The sequence below is a fragment of the Parasteatoda tepidariorum genome, chromosome 4, assembly GCF_982258835.1.
Source record: "Parasteatoda tepidariorum strain Cologne lab strain chromosome 4, Ptep-v5.0, whole genome shotgun sequence".
In the NCBI taxonomy this organism is placed as follows: Eukaryota; Metazoa; Arthropoda; class Arachnida; order Araneae; family Theridiidae; genus Parasteatoda; species Parasteatoda tepidariorum.
This window is the reverse complement of record NC_141758.1, coordinates 96,240,888-96,264,727: the sequence shown is the minus strand read 5'-3', so window position 1 is coordinate 96,264,727 and position 23,840 is coordinate 96,240,888. Positions and strand designations below refer to the sequence as shown.

Genomic DNA, 23,840 nt, shown 5'->3' with positions numbered 1-23,840 from the left:
TACGACTACTTACGTTCAACTCCGTAGCCTTGTAATTTTGAACCAATGCAGAAGACAAGGAAACTCCTGGATCAGTACCCCCAGAGGTATTGATTTGTTGCGGGAACATGGAGGACTTTGAGACTCGACAGATTTAACGTGCATCAGTCACCATTTACTACACGGGGAGTCTTCGGCCGGCGAGGATCGAACTCACGACCTCTTGGATATGGGCCCAGCGCCCTACCGACCGAAGGGATACCACTAGTTTGCTGTTTTGTGAAAAGCCGGGAGAGCTGTATTAAGAACACCGCACTTTGGTGGATAATGTCGCAGTCACAACAAGTCAACTATTCAATGTGAACCATTCATCGAAGTATGCGAGTTAGCCAATCGAGTTAGCGTGTTCAGATCGAAGTGGGTGCCACTGTTAAGTAGGCGTATTCATATCGAAGTGGGAGTTTCTGTCAAGGTAGGCATGTTCACATCACGTCCGGGTCACCAATGTTTGAAGAGTCGTTATCGACAATGTCAACATTCATCGAAAAGGTACCCCTGCATAGAATCGAGTTATCATGTCTTATATACTAGTGAACTGGAATTGTATATTTGTAGTGGTAGATACACTACAAGCTGTTTGTATAGCCGGAAAGTTATGAAACTGAAATAACATTATTTTCTTTCGAGCTTATTTTTGTGAAGACCATTTTTACCAAAGCATTATTGGAACTTATTTCAAAGCATATGAAACAGCGTGTTGTTTCTTGTTGCATGCTGAAAAGGTGAAAGTGCGTCTTTGCTCAGAACCTCTTGTATAGTTGGCAGCACCACTCATTCGTGAGGCCAAACTTTTGACATATATCTAAAAACGAAAAATTTTTCTTCAGGTGGTATACCCATGGTTTTGCTCAGCGATCGGTCACAGGACTTCCACAGATTCTAGGACCATGTATATCGCATGTGCCTCTTAGCGGAGACCGAGCCCCGACCCCTCTGAACAATAGTCTAATTCTCTAACCGCTCGGCTACCACGGTTGGAAACAGTCTTGTACAAGCCTTATAACTTTAAATTTGTCGTGGTAGCCAAGGCTCTTTACTTCTCTCGAAAATATAAGCTAGATATAAAATGATTTTACTACAAGCTTTAAGATCTTTACCGGAATACAAACAGCCCTGATAAGTTAATGCTTTTAATTATTGACTGAGCTTATTTTATTTTGCAGAAAGATGCGCCTAGGTACAATTCTGGAATCAATCGAGATGCCCGCACGAATGGCGTGGCAAATGTTGGTGGAACTCAGGATAATTTAGTTCAAAAGCTTTAAGTGTTGTTGTTGTTGTTGTTGTTGTTAATTTACGTCGCACTAGAGCTGCACAATGGGCTATTGGCGACGGTCTGGGAAACATCCCGGAGGATGATCCGAAGACATGCCATCACAATTTTGATCCTCTGCGGAGGGGATGGCACCCCCGCTTCGGTAGCCCGACGACCTGCGCGCGAAGTCGAGCACTTTACGGTAGCACAGTTTAACGAGGACCAATACCGCACACCCTCGGTCCCTACGCAGACTGATCCAAGTGGGTCACCCACCCGCACACTGACCGCAGCCAGTGATGCTTGAAAAGCTTTAAGTGACTCAACAAACTTAGTATTACTCTTAAACTCTCCACTCACTTATAATCAACTAAACCAGCTATTTTTTACGCATTTTGCCACAAATAATTCTAAGCTTGCTCCTAAATCTGAAAATATTAAATACTGGTTGAAAAAAATAATTCATTTTCTCCTATTAATGTACTGTTACCTCTCAAATTTAGGTTTACGTTATCTAGTGATCAATTTAGTAACTGGCAACAGTATCACCCAGGTTCGAAAACAAAAATCAATCAAGGAATCATTTGCAAAATTAAACATTTACAAACAAATTTTATTGATACTAAATATTTCAAAAAAATATATATATACAATCTGAAATCATTTCCAAATACTATTATGTAGATATCACATATGTACAAATTATTAGTTACTTCTGGTTTGAAATTTAGCAATACGAAATTATATCTTCAATAAAATGCAATTAAAAATACTAGGCACAGTGTTCTCCAAATCCAGTAAAAACTATTAAAAATAAAAGGCACATTTATCTTAAAATCTACTAAAAATAATTAAAAATAAAAAGCAAAACGTTCTCCAAATCCATTAAAAACTATTAAAAATAAAAGGCACATTTATCTCAAAATCTACTAAAAGCAATTATAATCTAATAAAAGTAAATTATTCCTTTAAAACTATTCGAAAATCGAACTTAGAGTTCTTAAATTCAAACCAAATCCCTTGAACGCCCATCGGTATTGCAGCCAGAACTTGGGGAACAGGTCAACACTCCAGTTTCTAATCGACACAGCACACTCTAACACTTTTCAGGTTTCCTTTTAGCATGGCAGTAAGCACCCGTGGATCAGCAGATTTTCAGCAATGGGACGACTTGGAAAGCAATCAGATTCAGTAGTTGGAGCTTAATGGGTATTGTACATTACGATCGGCGTGAAAGGGTTAATGGCAACGTTTGGCAATTTCCTCCCAATACTTGATCCAGCAGTTACCTCGTCTTCTAGATGGGGTTCAAAATTACATTGGCAGTGTTAAACCTAAAAATTGGATTAGCTGTTCAACGACGGCTATAAATGAAAAATATAGATGGCAGGGCATTCTTTTATTACATTAATTTTTAAATTTTTGTAACCAAACTAATTAAATATTAATTAATACAAGAGCTACTGCCAGAGTAAGAAAAATAATAGAGGCCGCATGTTCCTCATCTCTGACTTAGAGTGTTAAAAAAAATACAATTTGTTGTTTGTAAGTGATTATATTGGTCAACTTAATTTCCTCGTGATAAATATTTATTGAAATATCTGACTAATTACATGATCTTCGTAAATCGGAAGTAATACAAGTTTTTTTTTTATTGTTTTCAAAATTCATGGTCAAGTTCTTCAAATTTTTTTTAAAAAAATGCTCATATTTAAAAAAAAAATTGCATTATTATTTACGTATTATATACAAGGTTGTTACGTTTAATACTTCTCTTAAAAGTGTATGACGTAACTAGAAAAAAAATTGATTTACGTAGAAGCTAAGAACTAATTTTTTTTGTGCTGTATTAAAAATTGTATTTTTTCATGCAAGCTTTACAAACTCCACTATTGTAGTAACATAATATCTTTTGTCCTTAAAGGAAATAATGATTTTTTAAAAATAGTTTTGACATAATTTGCTATCTGTTAAATTTGCTACGTCACAAATACCATCCACTTTTGTTCATAATATCAGGGTGTTACATGTTGTGGCTAAAACTTCAGAAAAAGAACTTTATAATACAGAGAATCCTCGTTACTACGACATCCAATACAACAACTCCCTTTATTACGATAATGTTTTGTGGTCCCAACAAACTTGCATGTGAATTAACGCCATGCTTATCACGATATTCTCTGAAGCGATAAATCCCTGTAAAACGATTTTTTTCCAAATTTGAACCTTATTTTCTCCATTCATTATTGATTTTCAAATAATGTAAAAAAAAATATTCTTTTATCATCTTTCGCCATTTTTTCTATCTTTTCTGACAACAGAAGACTCACTGCTGACCATCCCAAGAACTTCCATTCTTTAGAATTGCCTCCCTTATGTCTTAAGTCACAGATGTAACATTCCTATCTCAGGGTTGCCATGCACAGAAAAAAAATGAACAAAAGAGTTGTCTTTAGTAGCCTAAAGCATGAAAATAGTGGCCTAAAATTATGAAAATAGTTGCCTCAATAGGAACAAAAAATTTTCAATAATATGACTAAAATTCTATTAAATGACTTCATTATAATATACCATGATCCATTTAGTCAAGTTGACGGCCAATATGATAATTTTTAAATAAACCTTAGTGTTCTAGCACTAAATTTTTTTATAAAAAAATTAGTATACTTGCAGAACATTAAATACTTTTAAATGCTAGAATTAATGCAGAAAAATAATTTTTTGTTAAAAAAAATACCTTTTCTACTAATTTTCCCTTTCACATAATTTTTCCTTTTATCAATAATTGATTTAGCAAATATATATATTGAAAAAGTGATTACTAAAATTCGAAATTCATCATAGTATTGTATTAAAAATTGGGTTCTTTAAAATCAAGCAGAGTTTTATAGCAATAACTGTTGAAAAGGCAATTGAGAAACAAAAAAGATTCACAATGGAATCCGTGCAAATTGAGCGCATTAAAAAGTGATGACTCAAATTTGTAATTTAACATTTCTTTATTTTTTTAGAAGAAAAAGAACTCATTACTTTCAGCAGATACCGCAGTTTGCAGGTTGTCAACCCAATTTATGCTATAAAAAAACATTGCTAGGAGCACAGAAAAGTCTCCCAATAGTCTCCTTTTGCTGAAAATAGTTGCTTTTATAGCCTTTTCAGGAAAAAAAAAATAGCCATAGTTGCCTCAGGTTGAAAATAGTTGCAAATAGTCGCATTTTAGTCACCTGTGGCAACCCTGTATCTGATTTCATTTCCTTCATGTTAGAAGCTGATCATGAGGCTCATACGACCACGAGCATCACATTAACACCAGAAGGAGACTTTTTCTGTAGAGGGTTCGGGGGAGCATTATTCACAAACAAAACTCATTTTCGTGCTTTGTCTTCAATGCATACTTTGTTGGTTGACTTGACAGTCAAAAAAATGTATAAACAAACAGAACTATCAGATTATTTTCAATAAAAACGGTTTTCAGGTATGTTTACAATCTTATTTTCTGAATTTATTTCAATCGTTTTTAATATTTAACCATAATTAACACTCTGCAAATTAACTTTTTATATACATATATAACATCTAAATTTTAAAAAAATCACATTGTGTCCCCAAAGGATGTGAGCCCTCAATATAACAAAAATATATCCCTCAACAACAATATATTTATTTGGTCCCCAAAATATTGTTGTAGTAAGGTTTTACTGCAGTTTTTATTTTATTAAAACATGCTTCAAATCGACATCGAATGTCATGCATAGATACCTTGAGTTAATAGATAGAAAGTGTTATAAAATGATTTTAAAAAAAAGTTTCCCTTATTAAACAATATAAATATTATATAAGAAGACAATAAAAAGCAATGATAGAATTAAAATTTGCATTTTTAACACCTTGCCAGCGCTGCCCGAATCCAGTTTGGGCAATTACTACGTGCTTTAGAGATGCCGAAATTTTTTTCAAACTGGAGAAAAATTAACGTTTCTATTTTGTGAAGCCCGAGACGGGTTCGTTTCTACTTAGGATACTTATTTCACTATTATCCTAATAGATGGAATTAGTGGTCCTAGTTTTTCAACGATTACGACTTCAGTCGAAGGAGGGAAATGTGGGTGGGGGTTTTGTGATATACCATACTGTAAAAGATTTGTAAAATTTATGTATTGAAAATCATATTGTTGTGTTTTTATATTATATTATAATAGTTATATCATATTTAGCTTAAAAATTTTGTTTAATTTGCTGCTGTTGAATAAGATGTGCATGTAATACATTGCTTTTTAATGCGTATGTAAAAATTATAAATACAGTAGTTATTGCATTTAGAATTTTATTTCTGAAATACAAAATCATTTTCTAACTCTTATAATAATATAAAGAACAAAATTAAACAGTTAAAAAAATTTTCTATTTTTGGTCCATTTTTCTGAAATATATGTTAAGGGGGTTAAGGGATTAAAAAAGCTGATGCAAAAATATATATTAAAATTTTTAAAAAAAGAGAAGAAAAAAACTTTATTAAATAAGTTTATTTTTGGGTAAAACAAAGAACTTTAAAGCATTAAGAAGACTAGGATATAGTATGCAGTATATTGCTACATTGTATTTATATTGTTAACACATTGCTTCTTGACATTTTATCAATTATGTTATTCCAGAATACCTAAAATCAAATTATTGTTTGAATTGCTTTAATCAATTAATTATTCTTTATGTTTTTGGAAAGTGATGCAGAGACAACATCATCAAGTTGTTCAGCCATTTTGAGTTCTTGTAAACACACACAAAGATGTGAACCTAACAGAGAAAGTCTAACTTCTCTTCAAACCATATCAATAATCAATAAACAGTTAATCAATTATGAGGGTGCGTAGTTAAATCTTTCAACAAAATAAAAGAAGTACCTTTTAAGTATTTTTTAAGCACTCAGAAAATATTTTTAAGCACTATAGATAATAACAAAATGCAAAATAATTTTCAAAGACTTTACATGACCAAGATAAAATAACTAGTTTTTGACAAAGAACTCTTTTCTTGATTACATTAGTAATTAAAAAATGATCAAGAGATTTTTCGGCTCGATTTCAGAGGGTGGAAAATGAAGCTTGAAATTGAAAGTATCTTGCAAAATGCGGCAGAGTTACACGTGAGAGTGCAATAATCTCACCGAACCCAGCTTACGATACGCACATGTGGACTCACAAGTATTTCATCAAACCAGTAAAATTATTGGTGTTATGGATCGACGGTAGGCTGAAATGCATTGTGTTTGAATGATTCGTGAAAACATTGAATAGAACAATGTGAAAAGCAAGCTTTTGCATAATATGTGGTGAAAATTGACATGGGAAAGAAATAGAATCTCATTTTTGAAAAGGGAAAATTAAGCACTTTTTAAAAAATGCTACGCACCATGATTATGTATGAAGCTTTACTAGAAGAAAAAAAACATAATTAAATTATTTAGATAAAACATAATTAGAAAACATAATAAAACATAATTAGAAAAAAACATAATTAAATGATATGCATCAAGTCAAACATAGAGCACCAAAGATTTGATTTTATACTTAAAATATTTATTGATCACGACAAACAGTCAAGAAAAAGCATGAGTTGCTGTAAATATACAGAGATGAGTTTTTAACAGAGAAAGTGCTACTTCTCCACCCACAGTAATGGCATTCAATTTGCTACTCAGTTCGTCAATTATACGAATCTCTTCAAAAGACGGCTTGTCACATGATACAGAGTCTGGGATTTGTATTAAGTCTGACAAGGAATACCAAGAAAGTGATTCTGAGTCTGAAATGCTGCAGTGACCACAACAGCAAATCTTGCTGGGAGAGTCAGATTTATCATCCATTTTCCAAAGATGCCAGTATTTAGTGTCGACCTTAAACATAAGTGGAGACTCCTGGTGAGGTGAAATGGCAGTAGAGGTGAGGCTTAAAAGAAAATAACTCAGAACAGACAGTATTTTATCATCAGTGCATTGGAAATTAGCAGCAATGTCTCTTGATTCCTTTTTGATCTATACAGGAGAGAAACATGACAAAAATTTAGCTTATTTAAAAAGAAAATGAGAAAAAACATTAATTTTTAAACACTCTGTCTCCAGAAATCGTACAGTAGCAATCAGGTAATTTCTAGGTGGTTTTGTGGTTTTCTTCTTTATCAACATAAACCAGTTTATTTCAGAAAGTCCTAAATTAGGAATGCACAACCTGCGGCCTGCCAACCCTCAATGAACATTAAAGAATGAAAAGATAAGTAAAGCTGAGAGTAGCATTTGCAGAAATTCTAACATTAATATTATATTTCATTCTGATTCAAAAATTTAAAATCGATTATGAGAAAAACAAGTCTGAAATAAAACCATTATGTATTTCGTGATTATTTTTCCTAAAACATGATGCTACAACAGTAATAATTATAATATTCTTACATTCTTTAATAATACCTTATAATATTAAAATTTTTTTACATTAAGAAAAATAAATAATTTTTTTAACAATTTACAAGCAAAATTATTAAGATACTTTTAATGGAAAAAGTAGTTAGTGGTGAGAAAAAAGTGTCTACCAGATAAATTTCCCAGTCTTGAAAGCGCAAAATTGTGCAACAGCCATTCTTGGAAAAGACTTTCTGGGAATTAAAAAAATTAACACAATTTTGGTCACTGTATTGGAATGAAGGCTCAGTTCGGATGCTCTGACTGGCCTTAATAGTACTGCATCTGTGGAGCAGCAGATGGGACTTCATGGTGCAGTCGTCATAATGGAAGGGCTGCACTAACGGAAGATCATGCTAAAGATTGTAGATTGTATATGCAGTGGTGAAACAATTTTTTTTTTTTGTTTGTAATAAAAAAATATCTAACAAAACAAATATAACCAAACCTAATCAAAATATCATCTGATATAAGATCAATATATGGAAAATAAGCACAACCTATATCCTAAATAAAGAAAATGGTCACTTGTCCAACACCACAGCTAACCAGTCAATCAACATGCCTAATAGGGTGTATGATAAACTCCAACAGCTACACAACTCTCACATCAGTGTATTCTACTGTTTACTAGAAGTGACAACCCTACCCACTTTTGCACCAAGGTACCCTTGAACTCATCAATAGTCATTGGGATTAAGGTCAGGAGACCTCACAGGCCACTCTAATCATTGAATATCCAACGATTGGAGGATCACCTTTGTAGACAAGAGTTATAGTCCATAAAAATTAAATTTAGCCCATATGCTCAGCGAAAAAGTCTCACATAGGGTGCAAGGATCTCGTCCCTGTACCACTAACGTGTCAGACCATCTCTATTGAACACAAGACAGTCATGTTATGTGTGAAATAGATGTTCCTTTTGCATTATACAGGTTGCGGAACAGTTGTATCGCTGTCACGGACTTATCCCTTTAGGCTGGAAGTCTCAAATAACGCTCTTTAGCCAGCATTGTTACCTCTTTGCGGCCTTGAACCGGTCAGCAGACACCACATTTCTCAAAAACGACGTCAGCCAACAGGTAGTCTGTTACTGGCCCATTTTGAACTTTTCAATTATTCATCATTTCGTGGCATAGTCCAGGTAATGATAACTGGTTATATTAACAATGGGTAAACAAAGAAATTCAAAAACCAAAGATTGTGGTAAGCTTCAATATTACAAACATTGCTACACTACAAGTTTTGGTGAGCAAATGGGGTACTTCTACACAAATTTGAAAACAGTGTCACTGCCTTATAATGTCACAGGCCACTGTGTAGCAGAAGTGTCTGCAAAGAGCTTAGCTATCATCTGTCTGAAACCTTATTTGCATATAGGAATTACTTATTTTATTCTTTTCTTCAAAAAAAAAAACTTTTCTCCCTTTAATTCTTTTATCAGTGTATAATATTCGGGGGAAATATAAGCTAATATAATTTTTTTTAGTCCTGGTTTAACCTGATAAATTATATATATATACACACTACCCTATAATAATGGTAGAGAAAATTTCAGTTTTTGACATTTTTTTGAAATTTCTCAAGAAGTACTAAAAGGATTATTTTATAACTTTAGCAATAAGATTTAAAGCTTTCAGAGGTTTAGGAGACTGACAATAAATTACAAAAAAAAAAAAACAAGTATTTTTGAGCACGCTATGCCAGAAAATCTAGCAATAAGCTTGTAACTTGTATCCATTACTTTAGTTGTTATTTTTAATAATTGCATAAAATTTTGTACACCTAGAGTAAATATTAATGGAAATATGGACATCTTTAAAAAAAAACTTATTTTTTTGCCTTATGAATTTTCGCTCTAACTTAATAAATATTCAATGAAATCAAAAAAAAATTTGGAACAGTTTAAATTAATTACAAGATTTTTTATTTAAAATTTTTTTTAAAAAATGTTTTAATTTTGCAGTGATTGTATTTGGCAACTAACGTAAAAAATTTGATTTGAATATTTCTTTTTGTAGTTTTTGCAGTTTTTAAAAGAAAGCGTTAATTGATTAAGGGTTTTCCACAAATTTTATTTTGTATCTCATAAGACAAAATTTAATAAAAAATCATACCTTATAATAATCATCTGGAAACTAAAGTGTGAAAGAAAACATCCTTTCATGGGGAATGATAACCCACATACCAGTCTCATTTTTAATAAATCTTGTTTAATACAATATGAAATACTATGAATATATACAATATACAATATGAATATATGAATATATAATACATAATGAAATTTTAGGAAAACCCCTGATGGTTTTGAGCTTTTTTTGAAAAGTTCAAAAGCTACAAAAAAAAATTAAAGTAATCGATATAAGTTAGAAGTTTATTACTTAATTTTCCGGTATAGGGAGTAAAAAAATACTTGTTTTCTTTCATAACTTATTGTCAGTCTTTCATACTATTGAAAGCTTTAAATCTTATTGCTAAGTATGAAACGTCGCACGAACTAAGCATCTCTTAAGTTATAAAATAATACTTTAAATATTTCTTGAGACATTTGAAAAAAATGTCAAGAGCTCAAAGTGTCTCTTCCATTATTGTAAGGTAGTGTATATGCTTATTATTTATTGCTCTAGAACAGGGGTGGCGAACCTTTATGCACCAATGTGCCATTTTTTCTAAAAAAAATGTTGAATGAGATCATAGAACTGCCGTCGAATAATTTTGACTTCGTGATTTTTGGGAAAATAATGATACAAAATAGTATCAACTCAAAACTATTTATTTACTATGAAAAAAAAAACATTTTACAATGTCTCAGTTATACGCGTAGTTCAACTTAAAGTAACATCAGTGTGACTTCTGTTGTTGCAGATAAGATGACAAATAACATATATTAGGTTGTAAGATGTTAGATTATGCAGGACTGTTAAATTTTTTTTTGCTAGTCATTTATTGTTAGCTTGTTTTTAATGGTTATTAATTGTTTTTTGACACTAATTGTTAATTTTTTGTCAATAATTGCCTATTTTTTTGTTCTTTGTGAATTATAATTTAATTGTTAATATGCTTCATAGTGAACTTTGTGATCGGTGGCGTGTCCAAAATATTGTGTCGCGTGCCATTGGTTCGCCATCCCTGCTCTATAATAACTTCATGAAGCATGGTGTAAAATAGTTGAAAAAAGGATCTGCTATTTATTTACTTTCTGTAAAAACAAAATGAAAGTAAAGAAATAAAATTTGGTATCAACATGATTTAAACCCTTATGTCAGTTTTAACCACTTTTTTTATTATCATTTTTATCATTTATTTATTTAAGGCTTGTCAAAATCAAAAACCAGATTTTGAAATAAAAAAATCCAAAGCTGTTTTGGTAATAATATTTGCATTGTTTATAGCCCTATAATAGTTTCGTAGTGCATTTTATATAATTAGAAAAGTAAAAAAAGACAGCTTGCTGTTTGCTTACTTTTTGGGTTAACAATAAAGCAGTAAAGATATCAGTACAGCCAGCCCCAAAGCATACTTTTGGATTTTGTAGAAGGCGAAATAGTGTAGCAATAACTTGTTCACAAACAACCTAAGGACACAAAAAGAATTTCACAATCCAATTAAGGTAAAAATAAATAAATAAAGGAACAAAGAGCAGATATTGAAATAATACAGTTAACTTATTTTTACTACCCTTAAAATATTTTCTCACTAAAATTTCAAATTTAGAGGTGATTTAGAAAATTCTAATTTAGTATTAGTTAAACATATTCTTTTATTTTATAGCCATGATTGAACAGCCGACCCAATTCTGAGATTATGACTACCGATGTTCAACTCTGTATCCTTGTAAATTTGATCCCAATCCAGAAGACAATGGAGCTCCTGGATCAGTACCCCTAGAGGAATTGATTTGTAATGAGAACATGGAGGACTTTGTGACTCACCAGATTTAACGTGCATCAGTCATCATTTACTACACAGGGATTCTTAGGCCGGTGGGGCAGATAGATTCAGAGATATAATGGACAAGACACAAATTTTTTTTTATGCCACTTTTACTTATGAGAGATGAAAAGCAACTTTCAGGGGTTTAAGTGGTTTTGATTTCATTGAAGAAGCAAGCATAAATGTACAATTTTTTTCCTGAAATCTAAAGTTCCAACTGTTTTTACTTAGTAAAAGCTGAGAAAAAAATACAATTAGTTATTTTTAAAATATAAATTTGGCGAGAAAGAAGAAATATTTATGTGGGGCAATTAATAGTTGAATGTAGTTCACTTATGAAGAATTTGACTTACACACATGTAACAAAAAACTTCATTCATACTTTTTTCTGCTGATAGCAGATTGTTAAACTTTTATTTTTAATTATGAAATATGATGCTTATTTTAAATGCATCTGAAAATTTATTCGCAATTTCGGAAAGAGACTTGAAAAAACATTATATTCAACGAATGTTCAGTTTCATAAAAGCATGTTTCTGCTAGAAAGTGACTATACATCTAAAAAATAATAAATAGTTTTTAGCCATTGTAGTTTTTCTAATTTTTTTTTATTTCATTTCTTATTTTCTATTTAACTCTCGGATAATAAAATTTTTCCAGTTTTATTTTTCACTTTATTTTCATTTTTCGTTGGCAACTTAAGAATTTCTGTTTCAAATCATTTTTGCTTTCCTTATTTATGTCTGGCAAGTCTAAAATGTTCATTTATTTTTAAGCGCTTGAAACACGTTGATTTTTATTACCGTGTTCATACGTTTTTTATGCTAATAAATTATTTTGATCATTGTATCAAGTATACTGTATTACATTTGGATTAATCAAGTATACTTGGGTCTTGATTTATTATTTTGATCATTATCTTATGCTGACGGAAGCAAACATTTGTATACTACTATTCTCAAAAGGTACACATGGTCCTTAAAACATTAAGAAAACCGGCATCTTTATTGTGATCTTCAACTTTAAAATTTCAAAAAAGATTTTGTAACTAAATGGAGTTGTTGAAATTGATTATTGAATGTTATGGTGAATATGAAAGTAATAATATACATCTATCTTCTTAGTATTGTAGATATCATTACAGTTTCTAAAGGACCTTACGAACTCTGCTTCAAAGGAGACTATCATATCAAATATATGTATGTAGTGATGGCAAGAATTGTAAATTAAATTTGTAATAAAAGGAATGAAACAAAGAAATTATAGCAGCGATATTTGGAGACAAATATAGCTGCATAATGGAAGAACATGTTGAACGACATTTTATGGTGAATTTATAAAAATCTATTTCAGAATGTATAGAATCATAAGTTGACCTTCCTTGGATGAAATTATTTAAAATATAAAGATTTTATTATATGGTTTAGATAATATAATCATTAAGGGAAATTTGTAAATATCTCGAGTTCATTTCAGGTAACTAGAGTAACCATATTTTAAATTCTATGAAAACTTTTATTAAAATTTATCAAGTTTTCTTTTCTTTCATAAATATGAAAGGTAGGCATTATTCATTGTAATTGAGTAAAAAAATTGTTCTAGCTAAAATAAAAAGCTTATAAGTAAAAGCAAATTGATGTACAACACCATTATACATGTAACAAGAGTAACCAATTAATTGTCCAAATGATTTCATACAGTGTGCGTAGCCAAATCTTTCAACAAATAATAAGAACCTTTAAAGTATTTTTTAAAAACTAAAAAATATTTTTAAGCACTATATGCATTAACAAAATGCAAAATAACTTTCAAAGACTTTACACATTCATGATAAAACAGCTAGCTTCTGACAAAGAACTCTTTTCTTGATTATATTAGCCACCATAAAAGGATCAAGATTTTTCGGTTCAATTACAGAGGGTAGAAAAGGAAGCTTGAAATTGAGAATATTTTGCAAAATGCAGCAGAGTTGCACATGAGAGAGCAAGAATCTCACCGATCCAAGTTCATTATATGCACGTGCGTCCCTGCAAGTATTTCATCACGGCGCTTTCATACGCTGCGAGTCAATGGTTTGCCGAAATGCATTGTGTGTGTGAATGATTTGTGAAAACATTGGATAGAACAATGTGAAAACCACTGCATAATATATGGCGAAAATCAAAATAAAAAAAATCAAAAGAAAAAAATCTCATTCTTGAAAAAGGAAAATCAAGCACTTTTTAAAAACATACAAACCACCCTTAAGGGCTTCTAAAAAAACAAAAATTGAAAATAAACATCTTTAAGCGCTTTTTAAAAACGCTATGCTTCATGGATAATTTTTCTAAGTTCATTATTCTTATTGCCAAATTGAAAACAAATTGTAATGTTAGCAGAATCTTAGAGATCATTCAATAGCTGTGTCAAAAATATATACCTTCATTTCCGAGAGAAATTCTTGATTAGAGTGGCAAAGGATGATACTAGAGAAGTTGTGTTCCTCTTTCTGAAGGAGAATATAATGCTTTTTTCCAATTTCTTCCTTAAAACATTTGATGCTCTTAAAACACAAATCATCAACGTTGTGAAGTGTAGCAATGACACAGTCATCTGATAGGGGTGAAAAAATACAATAGTATAAATATAAAATTAATTTGAAAAAGAGTACAAGCAAAGAAATTATTTCCCTCACCTAAAAAAACTCATATAAGGTGTTTTTTAATGACTACCCTTCATACGTATTTTTTTAATCCTTGTAAAAAATGAAGTAAAAGCAGAAGCTTTCAGTTGAAAAATTGGGAAATTTTTAACAGTGACCACTTTTTTCTAAAAACGTGGGCATCATCATCATCATATTTGGCTAGACAGCCCAGGGTGGGCCAGTGCCTTCCTTTGAATTCGAATCCACTTCTCTCTACTTTTGACACTTGTTCGCCAGTTTTTCTCCTTTAGAGTAAGGAAATCAGTCTCAACTAAATCTAGCCATCTCAGCCTGGGTCTACCTCTTTTCCTGTTCGTTAGGGGTTTGTGTAATAGGATTTTCTTTAAATTTGAGTCATCATTCCTTCTGAAAATGTGAGCTGCCCAGTTAATTCGATTTATTTTAATGAATTTCACAATATCTGGCTCTCTGTAGATTTTATACAGTTCAGTATTGTATCGTCTTCTCCAGGAATTATTTATTTTTATCCCACCAAGGATGGCCCTCAAAACTTTTCTCTCAAAAATGGCAATTTTATTTTCACCAGCTAGAGTTAGATTCCAGGTCTCAGAGCCATAGGTAAGTATTGGCCTAATTAATGTTTTATAGAGTAGGAGTTTTGTATTTTTTGATAAAAGAGATGTGAATCCTATCTGGAGATTGGTTCCCACAGGTTTCAGACTGTTCAGAATTTTACTTACCTTGGTTCAATTGTTACTGCCGACAATAACATAGACAATGAGATTCGGAGTCGTCTAATTTGTTCAAATAAGGCTTTTTATGGTTTAAAACGTTTTTTCAAAAACGTCGGCATTTTTTCAAAAAGTGAAAGCTTTTAATTATTGAAAAAAAACTATTAATATGAATAACGTATGAAGGCATTTCTTTTGAATCAATTCTCAAAATACGATAAACATTACAAAGTTCCTTTCATACTAAAGAAAAATTTTACGAAAGTGACAAAAAGTAATTTTAAGATATTCATAATTTCATATTTATTAAAAAAATTATTATATTTGTTTCTAAAAAATATAATATAATATTCCTTAAATATCTAATTTACAGCTTTAAAACAACAATATTGTATAAAATTTTTAACCACTACCCCCCCCCCAATGGCTATGGAGACTTGTCTCCCTGACAATTATGGCCAATGTATTATTGAAGACTCAAAATTAAATTTTTTATTTAATAATAGCTATAAAAAATTTTAATATCTTCGTCATTTGTTGGAGAGTACTGAATGAAGGTAATTAACTAAACTCAATTAATGTAGTTACTTTACAACAACGTAAAATACTTTTCCTTCTTTCTTTAACTTTTCGTGTTACATCATATTTTAGCAAACTCAAATTGATGAAATACTCATAAGTGTTTGAAAAAGAAAATAACATCATTTTTTTAAGGAGATTTCGCACACTTCTAATAGTGACAAAGAGAAATAAAAATCCCACTTAAATGTCTGATGAAGCATTTCTACATTAAAAATAAAAAAAAAGCAATCTTACTATTTTTTGCAAGTGGCCCTAAGAAAACCTTTCTTATTTAATATATTAGTTGGCTAACCATTTAATCAAAATTTATTAGGAATTTTAAATTTTTCCTCATAGTTTACACACAATTATCAAAGATTACCTAACAAATACTTCAAAAATGTAGTAGTTTCAGTGCCAAGTTGATCAAACACTGTGATTCCCTCATCATTCAGATGTTTTTTCACACTAGGGTCAACAACTTTTTGGCAAAAAACGACGTCAACCTTTGCCGAAACAAGCTTGCCTTCTAACTGTTTCAAAGAACCATGTTCATCAGAAGACAGGGGGGAAGTAAACAAGGCGACCTTCAAATGACGATGAGGTGGATGAAATAATATCCAATCTGTTTTAGAAACTCGTACAAGAAGCATGTTCAACAAGCGGGATTCACTCATATTATGTCCCTCCAGAGTCACGAATCTAAAGTTAAAATGGCTCGAAGGAAAAATATTTAAGAACAACTCCAGCAACAGAGCACACAACTGATCCCTCTGTGAGGTGGATAGTAAGCACTCGAGTTTGGAGGATATTATCGTTCGTGTGACAGCCTGCAAATGTCGAAAATTAGAGGGATCGAGTTTCCAAACGCAATGATTTTCGACCGAGTTCAAGCAAGCGATGTACGTTTCAACACAATACTCGTACAGTTTTGCCTTGAGGAACGAGGGAGTATCACACAGCGATGAGTGCTGAATTATTGTAAGTGGAAATAATGCGCAGAAAAGCCCACCGTCCTTGTATGTCCTGAGGTGAGATTTCACTGAAGACAGTACCATCTTATTGAAATGATTCTTCACAGAGAGTGAATGAAAAAGCCTTGATGATGTAGAGGTCACTGTGGTGTAGCCTCCAGAAGCGTTGCGAATAAGTTTGAGTTTGCCGCGAGGTCCAATGCAACTTTTCACAATTTTCAACAGCAATGTCAGTGCATCAATATTTTCTTGTTTGGATAAAGGATCATAACACAGATTTCCTACAAAATATGGCGATTCTTCCATACCTAAAACAATAACACAATAATTAAAATATGGCAATCCGATACGGGATGCAAGTTTCATTTGTCAGTGAGAGGTTAAAATCTGTCACTGTCACATAAAATATTTGTTACATATGACAAAAATGTGTTTAGGAAAATGCAGGGTTACGAAAGCAGGGTGATGAAATATATTCCCCTAATAATACCCATGTGGAAATATATTCTTTAAATTTAAGTATTTACCATTATAATTTCAGGTATTAAAACTGTTTTAGCATCTAGGTGTATTTACTTCAATTTACAAATATATTTTGGTAAACAGGAATTAGCCAACCAATTTTTCAATTTTTCTCGATTGTAGTCACCCAATGTTAACGATCACTGGTATGTAGAAGGGGAGCAATAACCCCATAACTCTAGGAATTCAGCCAAAATGGACCCCCATGGTAGAATCCCGACGATACTGTCGTAGAAGGTTACAGAGTTCTTGCAGAAAGAATTTCCCCTAAGAAAGAAAAAAATTTTAATTTTCCTTTCTGCAAAAATTTTCGAAATTTTTTTTCTTCTCTAAAATTATATTTAAAATATGCCTTTTTCGTGCAACGGTGGGGAAAGAAATGTTCTTAATTTTCAATTCTTATTTGAGAAGAATGAAAAATAAGGAATATTGAAGCAAAAAAAATTTCTGAAGAAATTTTTGAAAGATTTTTTTTTTTCCACAATTATACTCATAGATACCTTTTTCCAGCATCAGAGGGAAAGCAATGATCGTGATTTTTATTATTCCCTTTTGGGAAAAATAAAAAAAACTTTGGCTTTCTTTTCTTTCACTGATTTTACAATTTTAAATTATGTTTTTTTCATGTGATGATTTACGAAATGCGAAAAAAGAAATAATTAGTGTGTTTTCCTCTTACAAAATCTAAAAATATCACCCATGATATTAGAATAAAAAATATATTACATATTCATTTTAAAAAATATACATATAAAATTTTATTACATCCAAAGAGACTTTTCGTAGTAAATACAACTTTTCTGTTACTTTAAATTTAATTAACAACAAGTATATTAGTTATTATTAAAAGTATCTTACAGAAAGATATTACACTCAAAAGAGAGGTTTGTCGCAGAAAGCCCAAAAGGACCTTAAAACAATTTTTAACAATTATTTTGCAATTAAATTTAACAGATACATATTTGAAGATATTTTATGAAATATAATAAAAAATTTTAAAAAATTTCAAATGAATTTAATGTGGGTTGATAAAATGAGTACCAAGCATGCTTGGGGACTAAACACTGTGGCTTCCACTTTTGTCTGACCACCCAACTGAAACATAAGCTTCATGCTTCAACACCCTTGAGTCCAGGGTCAAGAAAACTTGGATGAGCACAATAGACCTTGGCCCTCCTTGAACTGTCCTGATGCCAAGTTCAGTTTGTATAATGATAGAATAAGTCATGGATGATAGGTTCGAAGAAGTTTAAAAAAGCCCTCCCAGACATCTATACACCTCAGTATGCCACATTTCATTATTCCAGATACATTTCATATGAGGGATTATGTATGTTTTTATTCAAACTTCAATTTAAAACATCTGATTATTCCTCTTTAATTAGGAAATCTCCTCTTTAGCCATTATAAATAAGTAAACCACTTGCAATTTTTGGGTGGTTTTATTCACAAAGTACAGTAAAATTCATAAGCGGCATATTGGAAGAAATCCACTTTAAAGATGAATTTCAAAGTCGATGTCAAAGTGCCAATTTTTAAGATGCTAAACTTTTATCTTTATAAATTAATATTCCACTATTACAATGAAAGTTTCTTCAGGTCAATGCATGTTTCTGCAGTTTAAATAAGCAATATTATAAGAAAAAAGTTTCAATAAAACACATTTTTATTTCTTTCTTGTATTAATACAGAAAAGTGAAAAAGATTATTTCTTTTTCACAATTTTAGATTTATATTTCTATAAAGCAATGTGCAGGTGACCACCAACTAAGTTATCTTCTTTCTAACAAAATATGCACTTTAATTTTTTCTAGTAAATATTTGTCTAGGAAGTTTATTCTTACTACATATCTGTTCTCTAATTGTTAATTTCCTTACTTGTTACTCTCATGAACACTTATTTGTACCAATTGGGTTTATAATATAGACCACGGGTTTCCAACTTACATGAGGCCGAGGGGCCACAATTAAAAACGCAAATCAAATGGCGGGCAGCAACTTTATCAAAATTTTATGTAGGTCTCTTTTATGTTTGAAGGAACATTAAATAGATTTTAGATTTTTATCAAGTTGTACAAAACAAAAGTATTGAATTACTAATTAAAATAAGAAGTAGATTTTCAAAAATATTTAATTGCATATTAAAAAATTCGGGCTACAATAACTTTAATGTGCCCCCATGTATTAAACAATTAATGTGCAACAGATATTTAATTGTTAAGATATAAAATTTTAAAAAGGTTGGTATTAAAACCTACATAGTAGCACACAAAATGTTCAATGACAAAATGTTTGTCTGCTGTAGCCACCAGAGAATAGATATTTACATTTTAAATTTAAAATTTACAAATGTGTGTGTAAATATTTTGTCCAAAATGAGTGGTTTCAAAAAGTTAAATCAGAGAATTTATTCAAGAAAATTTCTGATACACGCATGCTAAATTATAATCACAAAATACAAAAAAAATAAAATAAAAAAGAGCAACATACAGAATTACTTTTGTATTTGAATAAATATTTTCTTGGATGCAAAACCTGAGAAATAAATTTTTTTGCACCTTTGGTATGATAAATTTTACAGAAAGTGAGAAATTAGGTTTGTATTATCGAGAAAAGTATTTTAAACCCATACAAATTTTTTTCGAAGATAGTCCGCAAAAAATGACAACTAATATATTTTAGTTCGCTGGCCACAAAAAAATGCGGACCCCAGTTGAAAACCACTGATATAGACTGTTGCGTCATGTTTTTCTGTAGATATGAAGTTGAAAATTTTGACTCTTTACACATTTAATAATTTATATTTATTTACACAATCCTTAATAATTTATAGGTGATAAGGAGCACTCATATTACTGTTACTTTAGGTCTGTTGTGTGAAAATATTTTAATTTGTAAAAGGGGTTATAAGGAGTATTTGTAAAAGTAAATGTAAAAGATTAACTGTTATCTTCCTTAAACTTATTGAATTAGTTTTTTGTGACAAGAGTTTTGCAGTCATTAACTTGTAACTTCTTAACATGCAATTGAATGTTTATTGCATATTTGTATCGTAAATAAATTTTGGTCTAAAATATTTTTAAAAATTTTTTTAATTAGACTTTTAAGTATTTGATAAGAGTAATAAGAAAATAGTTACAAAAATTTAAAAAGCTTTTGTTTTTCTTATATTGTAATTATAAATAAAGTTATCATAAATATAAACGATGCCTTTCTTATTCCAAATTCGATGAAAATTAATATGGTGAAAAAAAGTTTTGATAAACCTATAAATGTTAACTGTAATATTACTGAAAGGTTTTATATTCCATCTTTCTGAAAGTTCTTTTTTTTATTTTTTTTTCACTTTAAAAAGTAACATATTTTAAAAACATATTGGTTTTGATATTAGCCAATATCAAGAAAATAAATCAGGATCTGGCTGATAGTCATTGTCACTCCTTATGCATGTAAGGACAAGTTTAAAATGAAATTGTTCCAGTAATTTTATTTATTTGACTTTTTCTGCCTTTTAGTCATAGTTTCAGTTTTTGTGATAGTTTTTAACTGCATAAACATTCTGTAATTTATTAAAATTGTTTTAAATTATACCATTATTTGATGAACCTTACTGAATTAGCTAACTTCATTTAAATTTTGCTCGGCATAGCTGATTCAGGTTATAGTGCCATTAAACATTCCATTCAATTAAGTTTTTATCTGATAGTTTTCAAGTTAGTTTTGTTATGTGTGGGTGACCACCAACTAAGTTATCTTCTTTCTAACAAAATATGCACTTTGCTTAATTTTTTCTTGCAAAAAAATTTTTAAGGATTTAGACATTTCTGTCTTTCATAAAGTACAGTGCAGCTTTTGAGAACTCCTCCAGACTAAAAGTCTAGGGATGTCAGCTGCAATGGTAACAAGCGAGAGCACATTTCTAATGGAGGAATGAAAGTGTTGATAGGTTTACTCAAGCTGACCTATGCCAAGATCAAGACATAACTATTCCTCCCACACCCCAATTCGAGGTGAATTTTCCTCGTAACCATGGTACCTGCTGCGATGAGAGACAGAGAAGTTCTCCTGAAAGCCGCACTATACAAAGCTCTGTAATTTCAGTCTGAAACCTATTGGCAAAAGCAGACTACTCTAGATACAAAAGAGATTTAGAATCTTGCTTTAAACAGAACAAACAGTTTTACTATGCTAAATTTTAGTGGTACAGTACAGTTAATTAATTTTAGTGTAGAATGTAGAATATCATAACTACATCTTGGAGAAAAAAAATTTATATCAAAATGTAAATTTGTGCAAGTTAACTTGTCTTGATAATTTATTTTAATCATCAATTTTTTCCTCTTTCAATTATTTGTGTGATTTTTTAAATAAAAACTGTAGTTGTTAATAATTCACTTACTGTGATTAAAAATTTCAAATGAGGAAGTACGTCATTTAACATTTGAAAACTGTTATTAATAGGTTATTACTCAGAATACATTGCTCAGGTAATATATACTGAAGTTATATTACCTGATATATATAATAGGTTATTATTCAGAATAATCACCAAGACCCTGCAACTTGACAGAAATTGAACTTTTTAAGAAATTACCAAAGGCAGGGCTGTCTACCCACTCATCTGCCCAAAATAATCGATGTGGATTTTTTTAAAAGAAATCCAATAAAACCCATATTTAAGTGGAGTTTTATTTGTTTTCTTTAAAAAAAAAAAAAAAAACAGCCAAGAAGTTACAAAAAAAGGAGTTCGTTTCCCTACTTTTTTTTCCTTGTTATTACTACAGTTTTTATTATAATTTCGAACATTTTTAAAGATTTTCTCTAACTATTTTATCTTATTTAAGCAAATAACCCAGATAATATACAGGGTGGGTAGCCATATTTTTCAACAAAAAAATAAGCACCTTTTAAGCACTTTTCAAGCACTCAAAAAATATTTTTAAGCAAAATATCATAACTAGACAAGGCTGGCATGTTTTTGAAAATTGACGGTTTTATTTACAGTGACGAAGACGATGGCGTGTCACAAACGATGAAATTAACAAGAGAAATGAAATTTTCTATCGATTTGAGAAAAAAAATACAATGTTTAGTTGGTCCCCATTACTCCGTAATCAGCAAAAATTCGAGAAATTTTTAGATTCTATTACAGAGGGCGGAAAATGAAATCTGAAATAGAGAATCTTTTGCAAAATGCAGCAGGGTTGCACACAAAAGTCAAAAATACTTACCACTGAATCCAGATCAGTATACACAAGAAAGGACCCACAAGTATTTCATCAAACATGTAAAACAAATGGTTTTTTCATACACTACAGACCGGCGGTACGCTGAAATAGATTGAGGTTGAATTAATTGTGAAAACGTTGAATAGGACAAGTCTTTTTGAATAATTTGTGGTGAAATTTAACATGGTAAAGAAAATATCTCATTATCGAAAAGGGAAAATTAAGCGCTTTTTAAAAACACCCATGGAAAAAAGCACCCTTAAGGGCTTTTAAAAAACAAAGATAAGCATCTTTAAGCACTTTTTTAAAAAAGCTACACACCCTGATATAGCATTGGAGTAACTTCTAATATATTAAAATATCATCTTAAATGATAATTTTCTAAAGTTGGATCACAGAAATTTTTTATTAGAAAATAAACAAAACTGTGGCTTCTTTAAATAATGACAAGGGGCTCTACTTTGATTACTTACGTAGGTGGCACTGGTTTATGATCAATAAAATTCCTCTAAACAGAATTATATTAATTAATTTTTGTTATATAAGATTATTTTTAATTGAATTTAATTTTTTTTTTCAAACCAAAGGATCAACTATTCAATTAATATGCATAAATGGAAGTTTCTAACATGGTATTTTCACAATTGGTTAACATCCTCAATAAATGATGTATGACAAAAGTTTGGCAACTCTGATAAGTGTATGTAAATTTTAAAAAAAACTAACAAAATATAATACAGTTAGTGTTTATTAGATAAAGTTTCACAACAATTGTTGGCTAACTTGATAGTCTTGTAGGAATAATAGAAAATATAATTTCCTGTTATAAAGATTATTTAAATTGAAGAAAAAGAAATCCTAGTGCTGATTATAGTTGGCATTTGAAAAGATGAAGCATTTGTCACTATGAATTACACAAGATGAGTTTCGCACAATAAAAAATATTACTTTTTGTTTTATTATAGTTAAATCACAGATCATGGAGTTCGGCATTCACCCGTCTTTCACTCGCTTCAACTTGTTTCAACAATTCAAGATATTTGGCTGCTTTGATTCGAGGAGGCAAAATATCTTTTAGAAAGGAGAAGACTTCTTGATCGCCCACAACTTTTGATAAATCTTTGTAGTCAATCAGAGTCTTGTTGTTGCTGGCCATTAAAGCCTGCCGAATTAAAAAAGCAACGAAGCCTTCCGCGGCCTTTGTAATTAGAAAACAAGATTCAGGGCTGATACTTCCAACATCCGGGGAGCTTCTCATGATAGTTCGAACTCTAGATATAGGCAAAACAGCAAGTTTAGATTGTTTGTCAGTCATTTTAACGTAATTATTTAACTGCACACAAGAAAATCACTACCGATCAGTCGACTAACACAATCAAATAATCAGAGACTAATAGAGGGGATAAGGATTTTTCCCGGGTAACCGTTTTTAAAAGCAACACGCTATTGAAAGACCGGTTTTAAGCGCAAAAAGTGGCGCTCGCATCTTTAAGTTTACTTTT

The 23,840-nt window shown here is 30.9% G+C and overlaps 2 protein-coding genes across 4 annotated transcripts; both read right to left on the bottom strand.

Annotated features, from left to right (window-relative positions):
• Positions 1-6,845: 6,845 nt before the first annotated feature.
• LOC107454230 (molecular chaperone MKKS) lies at positions 6,846-23,429 on the bottom strand. Of its 3 annotated transcripts, none has more exons than XM_043045838.3 (6): positions 23,287-23,429; positions 22,342-22,440; positions 15,997-16,896; positions 14,098-14,270; positions 11,209-11,319; positions 6,846-7,322 (listed from the first exon to the last, which is right to left on the bottom strand). In XM_043045838.3, exons 3-6 carry the CDS (start codon positions 16,892-16,894, stop codon positions 6,888-6,890), a joined length of 1,617 nt encoding a protein of 538 aa, XP_042901772.2. In that variant the 5' UTR covers positions 16,895-16,896; positions 22,342-22,440; positions 23,287-23,429; the 3' UTR covers positions 6,846-6,887. The 3 variants fall into 3 exon arrangements, with proteins under 3 accessions (XP_042901772.2, XP_087017893.1, XP_015926828.3); XM_087161767.1 differs by lacking the exon at positions 23,287-23,429 and adding an exon at positions 22,812-22,930; XM_016071342.4 differs by lacking the exon at positions 22,342-22,440 and having other exon boundaries at positions 23,287-23,424.
• Chrac-16 (chromatin accessibility complex protein 1) lies at positions 23,069-23,653 on the bottom strand. The gene has a single exon (XM_016071345.4). The coding sequence runs from the start codon at positions 23,651-23,653 to the stop codon at positions 23,309-23,311; it is 345 nt and encodes a 114-aa protein (XP_015926831.1). The 3' UTR covers positions 23,069-23,308.
• Positions 23,654-23,840: the final 187 nt, after the last annotated feature.

Excerpts from the sequence above, each read along its gene's own strand:
- Chrac-16 (XM_016071345.4), bottom strand. The coding sequence starts at position 23,653 with ATGACTGACAAACAATCTAAACTTGCTGTTTTGCCTATATCTAGAGTT.
- LOC107454230 (XM_043045838.3), bottom strand. The coding sequence starts at position 16,894 with ATGGAAGAATCGCCATATTTTGTAGGAAATCTGTGTTATGATCCTTTA. Across the intron at positions 14,271-15,996 it reads ATTTTTGAAGTATTTGTTAG|ATGACTGTGTCATTGCTACA; the intron begins GTAATCTTTGAT and ends CACCCCTATCAG. Across the intron at positions 11,320-14,097 it reads AATTTCTCTCGGAAATGAAG|GTTGTTTGTGAACAAGTTAT; the intron begins GTATATATTTTT and ends TTGTGTCCTTAG.